The 21099-nt window shown below is 33.4% G+C and overlaps 2 protein-coding genes across 2 annotated transcripts; both read right to left on the bottom strand.

Moving 5' to 3' along the window:
- Positions 1–180: 180 nt before the first annotated feature.
- LOC126727402 (vesicle-associated protein 4-2-like) lies at positions 181–4230 on the bottom strand. The gene is made up of 7 exons (XM_050433073.1): positions 3689–4230; positions 2717–2787; positions 2400–2481; positions 2145–2257; positions 888–965; positions 633–752; positions 181–536 (listed from the first exon to the last, which is right to left on the bottom strand). The coding sequence occupies exons 1-7, from the start codon at positions 4041–4043 to the stop codon at positions 477–479; spliced, it is 879 nt and encodes a 292-aa protein (XP_050289030.1). The 5' UTR covers positions 4044–4230; the 3' UTR covers positions 181–476.
- Positions 4231–7550: 3320 nt separating this feature from the next.
- On the bottom strand, positions 7551–8837 carry LOC126727401 (uncharacterized). Its single transcript, XM_050433072.1, has 2 exons — positions 8469–8837; positions 7551–7862 (listed from the first exon to the last, which is right to left on the bottom strand). Exons 1-2 carry the CDS (start codon positions 8736–8738, stop codon positions 7695–7697), a joined length of 438 nt encoding a protein of 145 aa, XP_050289029.1. The 5' UTR covers positions 8739–8837; the 3' UTR covers positions 7551–7694.
- Positions 8838–21099: the final 12262 nt, after the last annotated feature.

Below are 21099 nucleotides of genomic sequence, written 5' to 3'. Positions count from 1 at the left end.
ATTCTATTTATTGCAAAAGATTACCCATGATGATATGCCGTCTCAGAAATGTGTGCAGTGTTGTTTAATAAAATATATGGGATAAGGCACCGCAAATAACCAAGAAGGCCATGCTAAGTTGTTAACATCATCAAAATAATTGTTAATCCATAACAGAGCTACTAAACATGCAGTGAACAATTTACTGGAACACATCAAGAAAGACCATTTTATTCCTTGAGGAGAACAAAACAAAAATCACATTATCTACAGGCAGTAGTGTCTAGCTGATCATTAATAAGTCACTCCAAGTATAGGAGATTCACACCTGTCTTTTTTCACCAAAAGATGTCTAAAATTTTTCTAATCAATTCTATAAATAAAACATCTTTCTCATTACATAAAATCTTTGGTAGGGTTGAAATGATACTTAACAGAAGATTATACAATTTTCCACCATATCGAAGTAATTACTTGGAAGAACTGCAAGCACCACTCTATACAGAGACTTCCCCTTCAACCTGCTGTCGAGCAAGGTATCTTTCCCTTCGCTCTTTCTGAGACAAAAATAGCATAAAAATAAATGAAGTCCACCGTATAAGTAAAAGTTTACAAGAAAATCTTCAAAAAATGTTATGAGACAGGAAACTCACCCATTCATCTATGACAAGACCTTCCCCAATAATTCTTGGACCTGCCTCTTCTGGAGGCTTTTTGCGATTCTCAACTGCAGCATCAGCATCAGCCAACTGGCGCTTCAATTTTTCCATGGCCTTAAAGAAAACAAAAAAATTAAACTTCATAACAGGAATGCTCTACATATGTATTTTATGCATGTTAATAGTAAATACACTGCAGATGCAGAAGCAACCATACTGAAATTTAAAATTAATGACAATAGTACTTACAGGGCTTGAACGCTCTGGATCTAGAAAGACAACCCGCAATATCTGCTCTACTGCTACTTGATCCTTCTGCTCATCAAACTGAAGAAAAAGAAAGGGCAGACGGGAAATACAACAACAAAGATTAGATCACCAAGAACAGTTAAGAAAAATGTTTTTGTGCAGTACAACAATTATTACAGAGGCAATGAGTAAGGAATAGAACATGCAGGAAAAGTAATCATCCAATAGAGGTGGCGAGCAACTCAGAATTTGATTAAGACTGAATAATAAAATGGTTCAAAGCCCTATCAAGAGGTACATCATGATTACACAGAGCAATTCTATTTGGAGCTGCAGGTTGATCTGCAATAAACTTATAAAACATATTTTAGTAACTACAGCATTTCACAATTCATTGGTACAAGGACATCCTCAAGGCCCTAGCCAAAAGAAGAAGAAGACATCTGATCTACTAGGAAGACTAATAGCATTCAGTTTTCTAATTGCTCAAACATCCCATTAGAATCTGAAAGAAATTTAATAAAAAAGCTTGTATATATACTGTCCTTCAGTACCTATCAATCTAATGATAGTTTGCACTTAAGCGTGTTCACGGGTAGGGTTTGGTTGGGTTGAAGATCAACCCACCACCTAACTTGATCGCATTGGGTTTGAAAGTTGCAATCGACACTGTTGGAAAAGGATCGGGTTAACCAAACTTCCTTTTTGAGTTGCTGGTCAGAAACAGTCAGTCCCATCAGCTTGCCTCATCAACGACAACAGCAAGAGTAAAACAGTGTCGAGGGCGAGTGGATTGAAATGAAGAGGTGAGCAAGGAGGGAGGGACAGTGAGAATCAAGAAGGGGGGTGAGGCATGGTGGACGAGGATGGTGAGGGACAGCAATAGGACTTGAGAGATGGGATTCAGAAAGTTTGGGCTAATCAAATTGAAAGGAGTCGGCCCAAAAACCAACAGGAACAAGTTGGGTTTGGGGTTAGCGAGTTACAGAACCCAATTCTGACCAAGTTAATCTGCAAAACAGACCAAAATGGGCTGGGTCGGATCAGATCAGTAAGTTTTTTTTGGGTGGATCAGGTTTTTGAACAGCTCTAATTATACTTATGCCACCAACAGAAAGAAATTATGAATGCAACAATTTAGGATAATTTTACCCAATCATGGTCTGGCCACCAAGAATATACACGTTCATGTCCATAATGAATATGTTCATCAAATTCACATGATAATATAATAGCTATTCAGAAAGTGAAACCCACCAGCTCAGGTATGTAATCTGTTACTCCTTTGACCTTAAGGCTCATTATTTTAAACTTAAGCTTGCTCTTTTCTGGTTTTTCATTGTTTTCTGGCTGCTCCACGAACTTGAACACTGGCATATATATCCAAATCAAAAGGATAAACTTGGAAATATATTCAACAAACAGACAGATGACCAAATTGTTATATCATCTTCCTGAAGGCTCAATATCATTAAAATGAAAGAAATGCATGAGAGGTAAAGTGGTTATTACCAGTAGCTATGATACTCTCACCAGGAGAAAGAATAGCCCCAGGAGGACGCATGAAACAGCTTTTTGGTGCAGTTGTTTGGAACTAAAGCAAGGAAAAATAAAAATAAAAACTCATTAGAAATTTAAAAGGTTTGCTCAAGCACTCCTTATAATGACACAATCAACTAAAATATGCTATTATGGGAAATAGTCTTGTACAGAGACCGTGAATGTCTATGACATTCTCCTAATTTCAACGCATAATCTAAGAGCCTATAATCCATCACAGGTAAAAACCACAAAAACATAAACATAAGGAGAAAACGAAATTTCCTTACCTTAAAGGCTACATTGGACTTGCTTGTGTTTTTAATCCTAACAGCACTCCTTACCTGTTTGCCAGGTTCATCTTCAAAAGAAATTATTTCCAACAAAAAAAAAAAAAAAAAAAATCATCAGGCAAGAATAAGTGAATCCAGCGAGCAGGTACTATTATCAGAACATGATTCATCACACAAACATTTCAGTGTAAGGTCCCAACACATTTGATCTTGCATTATCAAAATTGTTGGAGTACATCAAGCAGTAATCATAAGAGCGAGTGGTTGATATAGCATAGGTTGACGTGCATTGGCTTAATGTACTGTCATAACATGTTATTATATCAAACCCCACCTCCTTAACGTGTTATTACTTCATGCCAAGGCAGGGTCTTCCACAGACGGGTCGGCCCCTACCCTTAAAACTCACTCAATTATTAAATTGACCTGGATTCAAAACCATGGCATCTGCTCCATAATATTAGCTCTTTACTATGAACCCAAGACACCCAAACAGCCTAATTTTATGCATACAACGCCATTCGAAACTAGTTCCCTAATTAAATGACAAAAACTTTACCAATTAAGCTAACTGCAACCCACCTAGCTTTACAGTTAATTCTCCCTACATTGTATTTGTACTTCACATAACCCAATTAGATTCAAGATTTCTATGCCACTTCTTCTTAATTATCAATTGAAGAGAAAAAGATTCTATAATTAGTAAAAAAAAAATGCCACGTTAGATTGAACAACAACCAGGTATAACAACACAATAACTTTCTTACCAAAATTATCTTGCTATTTTTGCGGTCAATTTTTATAGTCAATACTCACTAGCTTTTTTTTTTTTTTTTTCTTTTTTTCCTTTTCTTGGTCAAACAAAAATCACCAAAGCCAAAATAGATCAAGATCAAATCAAACGATTAATAATTAGATCGAACAAATATAAACAAAAAAGAAAAAAAAGAAAAAAGAAAAAAAACGTACAGGGAAAGTAGAGCTTATTAGAAGGATCGAGCTTGAGTCGACGCCGAGCCGGAAGAAGCGACCTGGCAACCGAAGAAACCGAGTTCGAACCGTGTGGGTTGGATCCTTCAACCTGAAGATGATGGTTATTATTACTGATGTTACTCATGTTAATAATATTACTGTTGTTACTATGTGAAACGGTGCTATGATTAGCACTGTAATTGCTATTCGTATGATGCGGAGGAGCGTTGTGAGACGAAGAAGAAGAAGACGGCGTCGTATTGGAGTGACGGAAAGGTAGCTTGAAGAAGTTCCAGACTTTTCCGTCTGATGGAGATTTCTGCTGCTGCTGCTGCTCTTCTGCTATGGCCATGTAGTAGTGGTTTTGGGTTTTCTAGAGCATGAGGAGGGGGAAAACGGTGCCGTTTTTGTTTGATTGACTGACTAACTGACTAGGTCGCAGTCAGAAATTGGAATTGTAAGAAATGGAAGTTTCGGTGTTTTTGCAGAGAGGTGAGAGTCGGATTCAAGAGGAGAGGATTTAAGCGTATTTAAGTGATGAGGTTTGAAGTCCGCGTGGTTTGTGTGATTGTGCTTTCTTGCTGTTCGCTTTTTGGCAGTATTTGATTGGGTGGACCCGATGTGGGGTTATGAAACGACGACGTCTGGTTTGTGGTGGGTTGAAGGAATCAAAAACTGTTGGTGGTGTTTTCCGCAAGTAGGTGGTATTAAAGACGAGTCGTTGACGTGAGGTGTTGACTTGGGATAATTGGATTTTTGTCCTTTTTTTTTTTTCTTTCCTAAATCCCTATTTGGGGATGAAGTATTTGAATCTCTATGTTTTTGTTGGATTAGGAAAAAAAAAAAGGAGAAGAAGAAGAAGATCATTCATCTTTCTCAATTTAAACAAACCATAAAAATTGTCAATTTTTTGTTTGCATTGAGAGAAAGGAGAAAGTAGACTCACTAAAGTGGAGTTGACCAACTCTACTCTACTCAATAGATATGTTAAATTTGAGTTAATTCTACTTTACTTTTCTTCAATTTCTCTCTCTTTTTCCCAGTCTAAACGGATGATAAAAGTTGTCAATATTTGTTTGGATTGAGAGAAAAAGAGAGAAGGAGAGTAAAAGGGGAATAGAAGGAAGTAGAGATCAACTCTACCCTACCATGTCTACTCTCCATCTCTCTCCCTTAATCCAAATAGACTCGCAAACTTTAAAACTCTTAATTTGGAAAATATAAATAAAAATTTAAAAGTTGTTTTTATTTAGTTTTAAACTTATTATATTTTCATTTTTTTTAATTTTTTAGAATAAAATAATTTAGTAATCAGTATATTTTATAGATGGGTGATAATAGATTTTATAATTAAAAGTGTGTTTTTGACCATTTAAGAATGAGTGATTTGAGAGAATTTAAAACTTTTGTCATATATATAGTTCAATAATTGAGGGTTGGGTTAATGATTGACCCCATATTTGAATTTGAGAGACAACAAATGTAATTTATTGGGCGAATAAAAAATAAGAGCAGTTCAAATCAAAGGTGGGGTTTTTTTTTAATTTTTTTTTTATGGTAGGAATTGTAGTGTTAGTTTACCTACGCGTTTTCAAGTCATTGATTAAGAACTGGATTGAATGTGAACAGAAGAAAGTAGTGCAAAGGTCACTACAACTCAACGAAGAGGCTTCACCATTTAATTTCCAAGCTGATGCAAAATATGAGGCATACTACACCAATTTCACTAATGGCAATCAATCACGGCTAAATTAGAGGTGAGATTTGTGAATAATGTGCAAAATTGATGATATATTAATTGAAAGAATACCAAATCATTGTTTATGTCCAAAATTAGAGGCTATTAGAGAGCAGGTGCAAGACCAAACAGGGGCCCAAGGCATCCACTAAAGTGTCACTAGAAATCAATTTTGAAATTTTGAAAGTGGGTGTGGTGAAAATTGGTGGACTCAATGCTTTCACTAGCCATTGGGGGAACAAGAATGTATATATCTCATTAATAAATATTTGCTGTGGGAAAGACTGTTTCAACTTTCAAGGGCATGTTTACCAGCATCCACACACAACAGAAGATTGGGCCTTCTTGCTCCTTCACTATAGCCTCTTTCTATCGGTGTGTCTCCTAGAAAGGAAAAATAATAATAATTATTATATATATAAATATATATATATATATATATATTTATATCTTTTAAGACCATTCCATGATTTGGGTCACTTACAAAGTTATCTAGGTTTTTTCTAAAAGTGTGTTAAACCATACTTATACCTAGAAAAAGTGAGAAAAGTGGGAAAAATTGTAGTTTTAAAAAGTTGTAAATAAAAGCTAAAAACTAAGAGTTGAACTTATAAGTTGAAGCCAAACAAACAAACAAACAAACACATACTCGTGAGGACTTACTCGTTGTATAAAGTAAGAAAGTATATTTGAAGCCTGTTCTATGGAGCGGATCACTTACAAATATATAAATTATGCGAGACTCACATACTCATAAGAAAATATAATTTTCGCTTGATAGTAGTCAAGCCAATATTTTTTTGTTGTTGCAATAGTCATTTCTTTTGCAAAAATATGAGCCTTTAACATTTATGGTTTTTTTTTTTTTTAAATTACTAATTGTTACAATAAATGGGTAGATAGATTTGAATCACAATTCTCATTATAAATGAGACCAATCAATGCCATTAAATTACAAGGGTTTTGACACACTTATACTCACTTTTTTTTAGAAGACACTTATACTCACTTGAAGAGACTAATTGGAGCAAGAAACTTGGAAGCAACATCATCATTTATTTGACACAAGTGAAACCCTCCTTCTAGAATTTCATGAATTCTTTATATTTATCAACCACTATCTTTGCTTGATTAGTTCATTATAATAGTTTGTCTCAATACCCAAAAGGGCCAAAACTTGATTTGAATAAGTTGGGTGATGTACTTGTTGTCGTTGAAATCCAATGCTATGTAATAATTTAGTATATAAGAAATTAAGTAGTTTTGTTTGGTACAACTTATTTTTATTGGCTTATTGTACTTTAAAATAAGTTGGATAAAAGTACAATTGCACTAAAAAAATATATAAAGTTTTAAAAATTGTTCATTTTCTTTCTAGATGAACAAAAACAAAACAAAACCAAATAAAAACTCAAATCGTTAATATTAATTTAAAACTAATTGCAGTTTTTTTTTATATAATAAAGATGACAATTATGTAACTATCCCTTACGTTTGGACGGAGTGGAATGGGAGTTAAGAGATGAGAAGGTGACTGAAATTTACTAAATTTTTGTATATTCTAACCTTTTTTTTTTTTTAATAACAACATTCCCTCGGACATGAAACTCAAGATTTTATATAAATTAATTAAACTAATTGAAGTATGGCAAGATTACCATGAGATATTTCCTTAAATTTATTATGCAAATAACATTTTCTAATTAACTTTTTTTCCCTTTAAGTATTTAATATTTAATACTAATCCATTAAAATAGTAGTTAATACTTGTTTATTCCACCATATTTATACACTAAGCATTATCACGAAAACATGCATTATATGCCATTTTTCCCTTCTTTTTTTTTTTCTTTTTTCTTTTTTTTTTTGAAAAACTAGACTTTGCATTTCATTCAACTAGGCCATGAAAATCAGCCTGTAAAACAAAGATAATATCTAGTGGTACATCTTCCATCTAAACCTTTTTTTTTTTTTTTTTGAGAATGAATCTTCCATCTAAACCTGATTGTGAGAAATGTCATTTTCCCAATGTGAAACATCTCAAAATGAATAATAACTAGTCAAGCCATTTTTAAGTAAAGGAAGCTATGGTTATGCCCAAGTAAAATCTTGCACACGGACTGATATCCTTCCCTACCCTTTTCAAATGGGGGAAAAGTATATTGATTAGTGGCTTTGAATCGAACCAATACTTACAGTGTACACTTAATTCAAAGTATTTCATGAAAGATCAAGACCATTTTTAACTCATAGAAAATAAAAGGCTCAAAATTGCAACTCAGAATCATCCCATTGAAGTACTGCGGAATCCAGATTTTGCTCTCTTTTCAGCTTATCCTTCAAAAACCAATCACATACTCTCCCAGCATTCAGTTCCTCAATTGGGCATCCTTCTTGCTCCGAAATCACTCTTAGTAAGTTCAGTGACGATATCTGCATAGAACAAGCATTTTAAATCTAAATATCATAAAGTCAAGTACAAGGAGGGGTTTTCATGTTTAAGTGATAGTTTTGCAGTAATGATATTTTTTATGGTGTCTCATACTTATGATTCAAATCCTACCATTTAGCAAGGAAAGTTTGGTAAAATATGACCATTTAGCAAGTGACACTATCCTGCATTTCTCCGTATAGATTTACAAACAGGATAAAGAGCCTAAACGTTTGCCAACCGTATTATATTTCCGAAACACTCGTTAAGTAAAGAATAAAAATTCAATTATGTGATTGTATTAATCAATGAGCCTTATGCCATGGTTGAGTTTAATTATCTTTGGGGGAAGATAATATCTTTTATTCTACATTGGCCAATGTAAAGATATAATTAAATTTTATTAGACAACCTAAAGTCACTAAATACAACACCTAATAAACTGTATTTAAATTTCACCTCAAAGTACTATTCAAACATACTTTGTCAACAATATTTTCTTTTAAAACCTTAACTTTTATCTAAATACAACTACACATTTACGAACTTTCAACAAAAAAACTGCATAAAAAATTTGCATTCGTATTGTGTAGAGGGGGAGATTGTACTGTTAAACGGCAAAGGAAGCGTTCGTGAGTGCTCAAGCCAGAAATTTCCACCAACCCAGCTTCCTCAAGGCTCAAGAAAGTTCGCCTTTCAGTCTTCTTTTCTCCTTCTTGTCCGCTACATCTTGTCACCGCAAGTTTTCTTCTGTCATCAGCCACTACCTTATTGCTGGGTGCGAACTTGGTTTGTGCTATTGTTCGTTTTTGGAGCTTGGAAGGGTTGGGTAGCAATGGTGAGTTATAGAAGCCCTTACATGGTCTCAGGAGAATCATACTTTGCACTTAAAAGCAAAACTGTCTTGGTTTTTTGGAGCTAATGATTATGTAGAGGAAAGAAGAAGATGAGGAAGAGAAAGGCTTATCGGCTTTGTTTGATTGCTAGTTACCATTATGTGGTGGAGATGGGTGTGTAAATATCATATATTTGGAACACATCCAATTTTATGATTGGACCAAGTGGGTCCTTGGGAATGCACTGTCAGGTAGATTGGGGGCTAATTTCAATCCTAATGTGAGTTACGTCTGGCATATAAGATTTATGTGAAATTGACATGTGAGTTACGTCCGATGTATAAGACTTATGTAAGATTGATATGTAGCTCCTACAGCTAAGGCTCACATGTCAGTCTCACATAAATTGTATACACTGGACATATACAAGATTTTTTTCATTTGGCAGAGAATAGAGATTGGTCTTTGGTCGTGCTTATGCATAGCAATTAATCCCAAATTATATGGCAATTTTCCTTATGTGAAGATTAATATCGGATATGGGAATCAAATGAGGAGGAACAAAAGGAAAGTTATTATGTATGGTAGTGTTTATATTTATTATTTATTTTTGGTTAAAAGGAATATAAATGGTTAGGCTTAGGAGGGATGTATCATGCAGGATAGTCAATATGTTTCTAAAAGCTAAGGGTATGTTTGGTAACGGTTTTTTCCCATTATTTTCTATTTCCAAAAATAATTTTCTATTTTTGAGACTAAAAAACTTGTTTGACAACCCAAAATAGACAGAAAACAAAAACTATTCTCAAAACTCAATTTGTGAAGGAAACTAAAAACATGCAAAAGGTTGTTTTCAATTTCTAATTTTCAAAAGTCAATGAAAACATGCATTTAATTTAATGAATATGTCACATTTAATGAGTTAACATTAGAGTTCAAATCTTAGTAACAGCATATTTTAGTATTTTCAATTTTTTTCTTCAAAAAAACTTTTTTTTTTTTAATTTCAACTAACCAAACATATTTTTGATTTAAAAAATACAAAAAAATTGTTTTTTCTTTATATTCCCAAAAACAAGTTTTTGAAAATAGAAAACAAAAACTGTTACCAAACATAACCTAACCAATTCTGATCAAAGCCAACCATGTTTTTGATGATCAAAATTACACTTGAGGACCACATCAATTTCCACCATGTTTTTTTTTTTTTTTTTAACTTGTTCACTCTTCCAAGTTTCAGCACAATTGGTTTATTTGCATGGCGGTCAAAAACAAAACATGGTTTTTTTTTTTTGGAGAGATACTATTTCACAATTTTCACCAATCAAATTACAGGTATCTACTATATTCATACCAAACAATTTTTTCACAAAGTGATAACAATAGAAGATATAACTTGAATTTACTAGCCAATACGACTAGTACGATATTGACCAGCTTGCTTGAATTTGTGTAAGCTTTGGTCTAAATCTAAACTGCAATATATGTCATACAACTTTGTGGAACATCAACAGGTTTCTCTTATGAAACAATGTACTAGGGGGTGAAATTCTCATTTGTTCATGAATGAGTTGTAAGAGCATACAAATTGTTTGAGGGTTTTTTTTTTTTTTTTTTTTTTTTTTTTTCTTATGATAATTTTTTTTTTATAAAATTATGTTTTTAAATTAGAGTGAATGTCTATGTTAGAGATATGTTAGCCTAATGTAATAGACCTAAGCCCAATCCTTCTTGTTTAGGGTTTAGCCTACAATATATATCCATGTTATGATTCATTATAACACAAGTTGTACTACACTCTTATATAATAAATGTTGATACCATATTTTGTCTGCCCTCGATTTGCGTGCCGGACCCTGAAAAATCCAGAAATATTATTTTCTCTCCATGGAGCCACGAGAACATCCAAAATGACATGGTCCAACCCATTCGAACACCAGAGCACGCAAAGTGTCTTTTTAGCTAAAATGACCAAAATACCCCCGATCAACCTTGGGTTGACCGAAGGTTAAACGAGGCCAAAATCCTCACAAAACAACACTTTTCATAATTTTTCATCAAACCCGAGCTTCTCGGAGATTTTTGGCCACTTTAACCAAGTTTGACCCGAAGTTGAATCCGAGTGGACCCAAAAACCTTAATTTTGATTCGGTTGTTAGAACAAGTTAAAGCCAACGCCATTGTGAAAATTATCAAATTCTCTTTCCAACGACTATTCATGGGTCGAAATTAGAGTTAGAACGGCCGAGATATTGCAAAAACCGGGATAATGCACCAATCGATGCGCCAATAAATTCCGAGAGCCATTACTTTTGATCCGACCGTTGGATTTTCAAGTTCCATACCTTTTTAGAAACAAGAAGTCAAGATCTTTCTAGGAGTATCAAGATCAACTAATCTGTGGCCATTTGAAGGCGGTGGCCTTGTAAAGCGTGACGGGGCTACAAAAGGCCCCAAGCACCTCCAAACCAAAAGAAAAGAAGGGACTTCTTGGCTACCTGCTCTCTGCCTAGACGTCTTCTTCACATTTTTCCTCTCTTCCAAACACACAAAAACACATCAAAAACCTCTTGATTCTTCTCTTCACCAAAAACACACGGTGTTGTCCTTATGCCCAATCTTCTTTTCCTTGGTTCTACACTTTAGGATTTGGAGTTTAGGGGTGTGAATGTAGCTTTTAGCTACTATCCACACCTCTAACTTTCTAGATCTTGTTCTAGTATTTACCTTACTCTTTTTGCTTGAATAACATGATTTATTGTTTTCTTTAGCATGTTTCTTGCTTTATTTGTGCTTCTAGCTTAAATCTCCTTCCTTTTTATGCTTTATACCATGTTTCATGCTTAAATCTACATCCTTACATGCTTATATGTTTAGATCTACATGCTTTATGCTTTATACCATGTTTTCCTATGCTTTGTTCCTCTTTTTGTTCTAGGTTGATGTTGGGGTTACATTCTCACATGCTTATATGACGTTGTCGGCTATGCCTTGCTTGGATCTATGTGTCTATGTGTTTATTTCCATGCTATATGGTTAGATCCTTGTCTTTACATGCTTATATGCCTGGATCCATGTTCTTCCATGTCTATGTGCTAGGCTTCTACATGTTTACATGCATGTTTCTATGCCCATATGTCTAGATCTATGTTTTCACATGCCTATGTGCTTGAATCTATGTTCTCTACATGCTTTATGCTATCTTTCATGTGCTTGTGTGCTCCATGCCATGTTTATGTGCCTAGACCTAGGCTATGTTTGTCATGTCATGTGCTATTGTATCCCTTTTGTCGCTTTTGTGTTTCTTTCTTATGTTTTGGCCTATTTGCATGTCTATGCTTGCTTGCTTCTATGCTTTATACTTGTGTTAGCCTCTCTTGTTCTAGGCTTTGCCACGCTTGACGCCTTTAGCGGGTTTATGGTTGTGTAGTTACATTCGACGCCCATGAGGTCTTGTTTGGATGTAATAATTCGGGATGCATCGCTATGGTGCCGATTGCTTCGTGCATACATTTCCCCTTTTCCATTCCATGCAATGATATGCTTACCATACTTGTTTATGCCACCTGTTGGCCTTCTATGCATCTTTACATTCTTGCTTACATGTCCATGCATGAGTCTTGCTTGCTAGTGTGCCGTCCATGCTTCAACACAATGAAATTATGGACATTCAATCCAAACCTACATTTTTCCCTCGCAGACACCACCTTTTGTTTGCTTTCTTGCTCCTTTGCCTTCTCACTTCTTCACTTACTTTCTTGTTTCTTTGCTTGCCATGTCTATCTTGCTTATTTGCTTTATACTTCCTTCATATGCTCTTTGCATCTTTTCTTTCCATTGCTTGTTTGCCGATTCTTGTCTTTGCCTTAACATGTACACATATGGAGCGAGGACGCATGGAGCTAGGGCACGGTCTTCCAAGCATAAGCAAAAAGGGCGTGGATGCAAGCATGTCGATATAAGCCAAGCGGCAATGTTCAGTAGTTTTAGGCCTCTCTCATTTGGTTATGTACTCTTTTAAATCCTCTTCCTTCCTCCCCCCTTTCTCTCTTAGATGGGTTGTATTAGGTGTATCATGTCATGTACCATTCGTCCTCATCTCTAGAGTATGGCGATACCTGTTTACTTTCTTGCACCTATATTTTGGGTCATGCTCTAGGAATGTAGGCATTTACTTTCTTACTCTGTGTGCTTGCATTGTGCATGATGTATATATATATATATATATATATATACCTACTCGTCCCTTCTGGTCTTCCAAGCACAAGCAAAAAGGGCATGGATGCAAGCATGTTGATATAAGCCAAGCAGCAATGTTCAGTAGTTTTAGGCCTCTCTCATTTGGTTATGTACTCTTTTAAATTCTCTTCCTTCCTCCCTCCTTTCTCTCTTAGATGGGTTGTATTAGGTATATCATGTCATGTACCATTCGTCCTCATCTCTAGAGTATGGTGATACCTGGTTACTTTCCTACACCTATATTTTGGGTCATGCTCTACAGATGTAGGCATTTACTTTCTTGCTCTGTGTGCTTGCACTATGCGTGATGTATATATATATACCTGCTTGCCCCTTCTGGTGTGATTGTCACAGTCCATGTCACTTAAGGCAAAGCGATGCCTAATTTTCGCCGCAAAAGTAAGGTGACATGTCGCTGGATTTTCGCCGTGGAATTCTGATATTTTGCCAGAATGCCTTAGGAAAGCATGGATTGGGACCAAACCCATTCAAAAGCCAAACCTCAAAGCCCCCATGTATGCAAAACCCCAAAAGTCAATGCCAAAATTATGTTTTTACTGCCAATCTCCGAAAATTAAGGTTTTATCAAAACAAAATACTGTCCTTGAACAGGCGTTGTGGGGTGCCTAACGCCTTCCCCACATGTAACCAAACTTCTAGACTCAAAAATCAAGATTTTTTGCCATCCACATTAGATTAGGAAAAATGTCATTTTTCTTAGCCTAAGATTAGTAATAAAATCAACTAGAAACAGGTAACCAATCACACCTTAGAAAAACCCATTGATTGGTAGCAACTTCACTTACCTTTAGTAATTCCCTTAAAATTTGGCCAATAGTCCTGTCACACTTCCAAAGGTAGATCTACCTTTCTCCATCGAGAGAGAGAGAGCACCCGAAACTTTGCGAAAACCCATCACACGCCAACATCGAGAAGGCCCTCCAACAAGCCCCATGCGCGCGGGAGCATTGCCACGACAAGTGGTCAAACGAAGGCCCGACGGTTCTCCGTTTCGAGGCCGTGCGTCGACAATAAAGTTGTAATCCTTAAGGGTTTCCTCCGTGGACGTAGGCCGTAAGGCTGAACCACGTAATCTTTGCATTCTTGTGTTTCTATTTTATGCTTCACTCTTCCGCATCTGTTCAAGCATATTCAACATGAAATATATATCATAGCTAATATTTAACTGTCTACAAGATAAATTATACTAAACACTCTTAAGATTTGAGCAAACATCTTATGTGAGATGGCTTAAAATAATTGTTGGCGAATGGACAAGTGGACATGTTGGACACCTTGTCATCTTGATCTTGTTCAGTATGATAATAAACCTTATTGTAATGACTACGTAAAGCGAGCATATTTCAACAAAGGGAAAAAGAGATCTTTACTTGGACCAAACACAATATTAAACAAAACGAAGAAGAAGAGCTAGCTCTGAATCAACAAAGCTTGTATGTTCATGTATTTGATTAAAAATATATACAAAAGCCATATATACAAATTTTAGAAGCTATATATATATAAAACTCTTAGCCAAAAAAAAAAAAAAGGAAAAACAAAAACTAATTAATTCCTCGTCAATCTGACTGCCATAATGCACATCTTAATCTCTCATCTCATAATACAACTTAATTTGGTGATGTTCAATTAGGACCCCAAGGGCTCAACTACACGACAGTCCTAAGAGACTCCTCAGCTTGCTTAATTTTCTCACTATTAGCAGCTTTGAAAGCAGCTGAATCACAAGCAGTGGAGGAAAGCCTTGCCTGTTTAGATGAAGATGAAGAATAAGCTGAATCTCTTAGAGAATTAACAGTGGAATCACACTTAGAAACCCGGTCTTTCATCCCCTATATCACCCTCATTCCTGACTGATACAATACCCTACTCATGCCCAAAAATTCACAAACATTCAAAGCCTAGCTTTTCCAAAATAAAAGTACAATATGAACTATGAAGGTTTTGCAACAAAAATGTTGGGTTTTCTCAAACTTTTTTGGGGACCCTAAATATTTATAGAGGTGAACCATTACCAAAAGCCAAAGGTTTTGCAATAAAGCCTCTAGATTTTGTGAGAAACAACTGGCTTTGACGGATACGCTTTACTTAAAAACAAAATATAGAGAATATGCTATTATTATGTAGCTCTTATTTTATTAAATATCACTAAAATACATATGAATTACTTTTTATATCAAGTAATATACATACATACATGTTTCAGTGCACGCTCATAGCATATATAAGTTTTTCCACCCCTGAAGTCAAATCCTAACTCTGCTACTGTTTCTATGTGTAATTTGGGTGTAATACATATTAGTATTATACTGTTACTCCTCTTAAAATAAATTTTTTTATGAATGTCAATAGTATAACATAATGAAGGATGTCAATGAAGTTAAGTAGCATAAAATCAAGAGCATGCTACTTGTCCTTAATTGTTTCTCATTTTCTATTGGACAATTTTTGTCATACATTATTAACTTAAGGTTTATTGTGATGGTCAAATCATAGTGCTAGGTGCTAGATTTGGGGTAATACATGTTATTTTTTTCTTTTTTCTCCTGAGGCTTTTATTTATTTATTATTTTATAAATTTGAATCTTGATAATAGGAAACTCTAAAAATGCCACTAAAATTAAATACCAGAATATCAGTTATAATTCCCACATTTTGTTATGCTTGTTTATACTTTATACATAAACAAAAACATAAATATGTGTGTGACCGTGGTTTCTACGTGAAGTTTGTTGGATGTCTTTGTGTTAAGACTGCATACCCTCTCCCAATGCATGAGTGTGTCATCCAATTGTATTTTATAATTGGTTTGATTCCATAAAATAATAGTACTTTGATTGGTATGATATGAGTGAAAATTGGAAATTAAGGGCTTGTTTGGAATGGAGGGAGACTTGCTCCATCTCCCTCCATCTTTGAGATTTGCATTTACAAAAATATTCTTCTATTACAACTGATCCTAAGGTTCGGGGTGACAATTCATGTAAGCGGATCGGTTCATGCCTTATCGAGATAAGGGTATTTCAATTAATACATATAAAGAACCTTAATCAACTGAGATCAATCTACTAATTTGGACTATATGAACAATTGTTGCGCTATAGTGGAATTGTCTGCATCACTTGTGGTAGCCATCACAATATTCCCGAATTGTAGTGCGCATCTGTTTAAACAAAAGATTTAACTATTCCTAAGCTAATCAAGCCCATTAACTTGTTGAGGATTGTTTTTAGATTGATTTTTCAGTTGTTTCCAAAGTCACACTTCTTATCTACAGCCACAAAAGTTGGAATGCATATCAATTTCAAAAAGTTGAACGAACTTTGACTTAAGGTGATTGCCATATAAAACAAGGCAATTGCAGTTGTGTTATAAAGAAACTGAGAAAATATTGCTATCAAGAAACATATAATTCTACATAAAGGAGTATCATTTTATCAAGGATATTCTTTTAAAAATAAAAATTATTATTACTTGTGTACAAACCTCAAGAGACGGTGTCCTTTTGTCTATAGTTTGAGTACGAATCTTTTTTGAAAATCGCATATTCTATATGAAAAATCATAGAGTGAAAGGAACTTATTTGTCTTTATATTTATACAAATCTCAAAGAGGAAGTCTCGTTTAATGAAATTATAATAAACTAAGTTATACTTCTTCGTACATATACATAAACATAAATATAAACATTTACATACATTCATATATGCAAACTCATGCAAATACAAAAATAGATAGATGTAAATTATATAAAAATAAATGAAAATGTATATCAACTTGAGAGAGTTTTTTTTTTTTTTTTTTTTTTTTTTTTTTTTTTTTTTTTTTAGACTTTATAATGGAAAGATAATCAAATTTGAGGTGAGTATAATGCGTGAGTCAGGGAAATGAAGAGAGTGTTATAATTATATTTGTCTTTCTTTATTCAATTCCTCCATCCATTGGTAACAACAACTAATAAAGGTAATAAAAACCGATCAAATACTATCCTATCTTTGAGGTGAGTATAATACGTGAGTGAGGGATATGAAGAGAGTGTTATAATTATGTTTGCCTTTCTTTACTCAATTCCTTCATCCATTGGTAACAACAACTAATGATAAAAGGTAATAAAAACTTATCAGATTAAGAAATAAATAGTCAATTTTGAAAGAATTTATTGTAAACCTTCTTTAGATATGAATTTATATGATTCAGAGGAGAAAATTTTGCTCCTTCCATATTTTATACGTGTCCAAATTATGTTGCCCCCCATTTTAATTTTAAGTTTTTAACTAAGGGGAGTTCTGACTTTGTTTGATGATCAAGTCTTCCGACCTTGCAAGCCCCCAAAACAAGCTTCCATCTTTTTAACACGTGACAATTTGGCATGCAGGTGGCTAGTTGCATTGTAAACAACTCTAAAACTATATTTTATCCACACACACAAAAAACAAAAACCAAAAAAAGCAAAAAAAACAAAAACAAAAACAAAAAAAGCAAAAAAAAAAAAAAAAAAAAAAAACAAAAACAAAATGTTTTGCCCATCTCCACTTCAAACCTCTAAAAAGGCCTGGCCAATTAATCCCTTAATTTCAGGATTTTGGATTTTCCTCCATCCCATGTGTTGTTTTGTGTGGAGTCTTTACGAGCCAGAAACTCAATATAATAACAAAGTTATTATCATCACAAAGTTAACATTGTGATTAAAATATTAATTAGTTAATGATTTTTGGATTGAATGATATATATCTCCTCTCCTTAAATAAAGAACTAATGATATATGATGGTTTTGATTTTATATGACCACGTGAGGGATATACTGCACTTATTTACACCAATTTCACATACCTTAGAGTGCTTCGTTACATTGCCATGGCTTAAAGTGATAAAGAGTAAAGACCAAGGGTGGAGTACTTGAATTTGTGCAAGCTTTGGTCTAAATCTAAACTACAATACATGTCATACGACTTTGTGGAACATCAACAGGTTTCTCTTATCATAGAGAAACAGTGTACTAGGGGGTGAAACTGAAATTCTCATTTGTTCATGAATGAGTTGTAAGGGTGTACGGATTGTTTGAGGTTTTTTATGTATCCCTCTTTATCATTATATTTATGAAATTATGTTCTTATATAAATTAGAGTGAATGTCTACAAGATAAATTAAACTAAACTCTCTTAAGATTTTTTAAATTTATTACATACACCTTTAATAATAACTCTTTATCAGTAAATCAAGATACCGATCAATTTTTAGTATAGTAAAAATCCAACATTAAACCTCTAATTCAAATATCATATATGAGATGGCTTAAAAAAATTGTTAGCGAATGGACAAGTGGACATGTTGGACACCTTGTCATCTTGATCTTGCTCAGTATGATAAACCTTATTGTAATGACTACGTAAAGCGAACATATTTCAACAGAGGGGGAAAAAAAGATCTTTACTTGGACCAAACACAATATTAAACAAAACGAAGAAGAAAGGGCTCTGAATCAACAAAGCCTGGTTCATGTATCTGATTAAAAATATATACAAAACCATATTTACAAATTATAGAAGCTATGTATTTAAAAAGTCTAAGCAAAAAAAGGAAAAACAAAAACTACTTAACATATTCGGATATTCCTCACCAATCTGACTGCCATACAAATCTTAATCTCTCATCTCATAATACAACTTTGGTGATGTTCAATTAGGACCCCAACAGCTCAAATACATGACAGTCCTAAGAGACTCCTCAGCTTGCTTAATTTTCTCGCTATTTGCAGCTTTGTAAGCAGCTGAATCACAAGCAGTAGAGAAAAGCCTTGCCTGCTTGGATGAGGAAGAAGAATAAGCTGAATCTCTTAGAGAATTAACAGTGGAATCACACTTAGAAACCTGGTCTTTCATCCCCTGTATCACTCTCATTCCTGACTGATACAATGACCTACTCATGCCCAAAAATTCACAAATATTCAAAGCCTGGCTTTTCCAAAATAAAACACAACATGAACTATGAAGGTTTTGCAGAAAATATGATGGGTTTTCTCAAACTTTTTAGGGGACCCAAAAATATTTATAAAGGTGAACCATTACCAAAGCCTCAGGTTTTGTAATAAAGCCTCTTGATTTTGTGATAAACAGCTGGCGGTGATGGATATGTTTTGGGCAAAAGTCTGCAAAGAAACAAGGGGCATTGGCGTATTATCCTGTGGGTTGATGGCACGTGTCGGTTACTTGTTAAAATATTCGGATAAGGACGAATGATGTATACGTAGGATTTTGGAAGTTACTGCATTTTTTTCTTATCTTCGGATAATTTGATGTTTCTTAGCCAGATATTTTAAGGGTGTTGAAAACCAAGAATTTAATAAAAGTAGTAAGTAATATTAGTTTTTATTTTTTTTTATTTTTTTGTTCTTAACGTCTTTTTCATTTATTGTAGGGGCAATTATCTTACATGAGACTTTGTTCTTAACGTCTTTTTCATTTATTAAAGGGGCAATTATTTTACATGGATTTATCTCAATCACCATTGAGAAGATTAGATTGTTTATTGAAAATTGGAATGTGAAGAATAATTCAAATTAGGAAACCGTGTAAAGGTTCCCGATACAAGGAAGTATACTCTATCACGCAAGTGTGCTTCTTTTCTTTCATAAGTTGGTGGGACCTATAGTTAATAGATCCCATCAGTTGTGAGAGGGGAGAAATATATACACGTAATAGGGTGTATTTTCTCTGTATATATACCTTATTGTTTATTTAGAAATTTGATCTAGATTTATTAATGAAACAATTGTTATTTTGTTTTCATGACATTGGTAACTTGACACGTTGTGGGAATTATAGTTTATTACATGTCAAGAGTCTTATAGTCTAGTAACATAATCCACCTCTTTGTATTAGAAAAACCAGAGTTTGAATCTATTATTTTTATTTATTCTAATTATTGAATTATAAATAAAAAATTATTACATAATTATATTTTCCAATCCTTTCTTGGAAGGAGGTGTATATTATGTAAAAAGTTGAAATTTGAACTAATAATTCTATAAAAATCATGAAAATTTACTTATTCCTATAACAAATTTTTTCGTGAATTATAATTTTTATTAATATCTAAATTCTCATAAAATGCGATGATTCTAGGAATACCTCTACCTTGCCAGAGATTCTTTTTTAAAATTTTTTTTATAAATTGTCCTTGTTTCGTACTTTATTTTATTTTTCTATGTTTATTTATATATATACTATTGATATATTTCTTTTATATGTTATAATCTTCATTGTAAAATAGAAAGAAAAATTTTCCTATTTTATCATTTTTTTTTTAAGTTCAAAGGTTATAAAAGAAAAACAATAATAAAAAAATGAATTATATAAGTACAAGTTTCAGTTGAAGAGAAAAATTACAACAAAAAATAAAATGTTACCTTTCAAAAGTATTAAGGAGGCAAAGTCTTTAAGTAACAATTGATTATTTTTCATAAAAATGCATGTATATAGAATAAATTTTGAAAAACTTATATAATAAATTATATAATTTGATTTTTTTTTTTTTTTGAATACTAAGTATTTTAACACACACACGGGGGAGAGGGGAGAAGGTTTTAAAGAAACCGATAATGGTGTATATCTAAAAGGGCCTATAATTTGATATTATTTTCAAGTTAACCTTTACGGTTTAAGTGATGCAAATGATTAATCTATAATTTAAAATTATTATAAATAATTTTATGAGTTTAATAGAAATCAACATTAGTATTACTTTGAGGTTATCTAATTATAAAAAAATTGCTTCATGAGAATTGTACATTGAATTTTGACTATGAAAAATGAGTAATACTGCAAACACAAACTATTTTACAATTTTTTTATAAACTGTTGATATAGTTTTAATATTTTCCAAATAGTTATTGGTAAGTAAAAATGTGATGTTAGTGGTGAACCCATATTAGAACTAATAAGAATTTGTCACATCAATAGTTTATAAAAATGTTGTAAAATAATTTGTGACTGTACCATTACTACTTTTGAAAAATTACAAAACGTCTTATTCATATATAAAATTTCTTTAAAAGTAAACACAATATAATAAATGTGCTATGTTTTATGGGTTTTCTAACATTAAAAATACTTAAATAAGAAAATAATATTTAAAGCCCTATATT

The sequence above is a fragment of the Quercus robur genome, chromosome 5, assembly GCF_932294415.1.
Source record: "Quercus robur chromosome 5, dhQueRobu3.1, whole genome shotgun sequence".
Taxonomy (NCBI): Eukaryota; Viridiplantae; Streptophyta; class Magnoliopsida; order Fagales; family Fagaceae; genus Quercus; species Quercus robur.
This window is presented reverse-complemented; position numbering and strand designations above follow the sequence as displayed.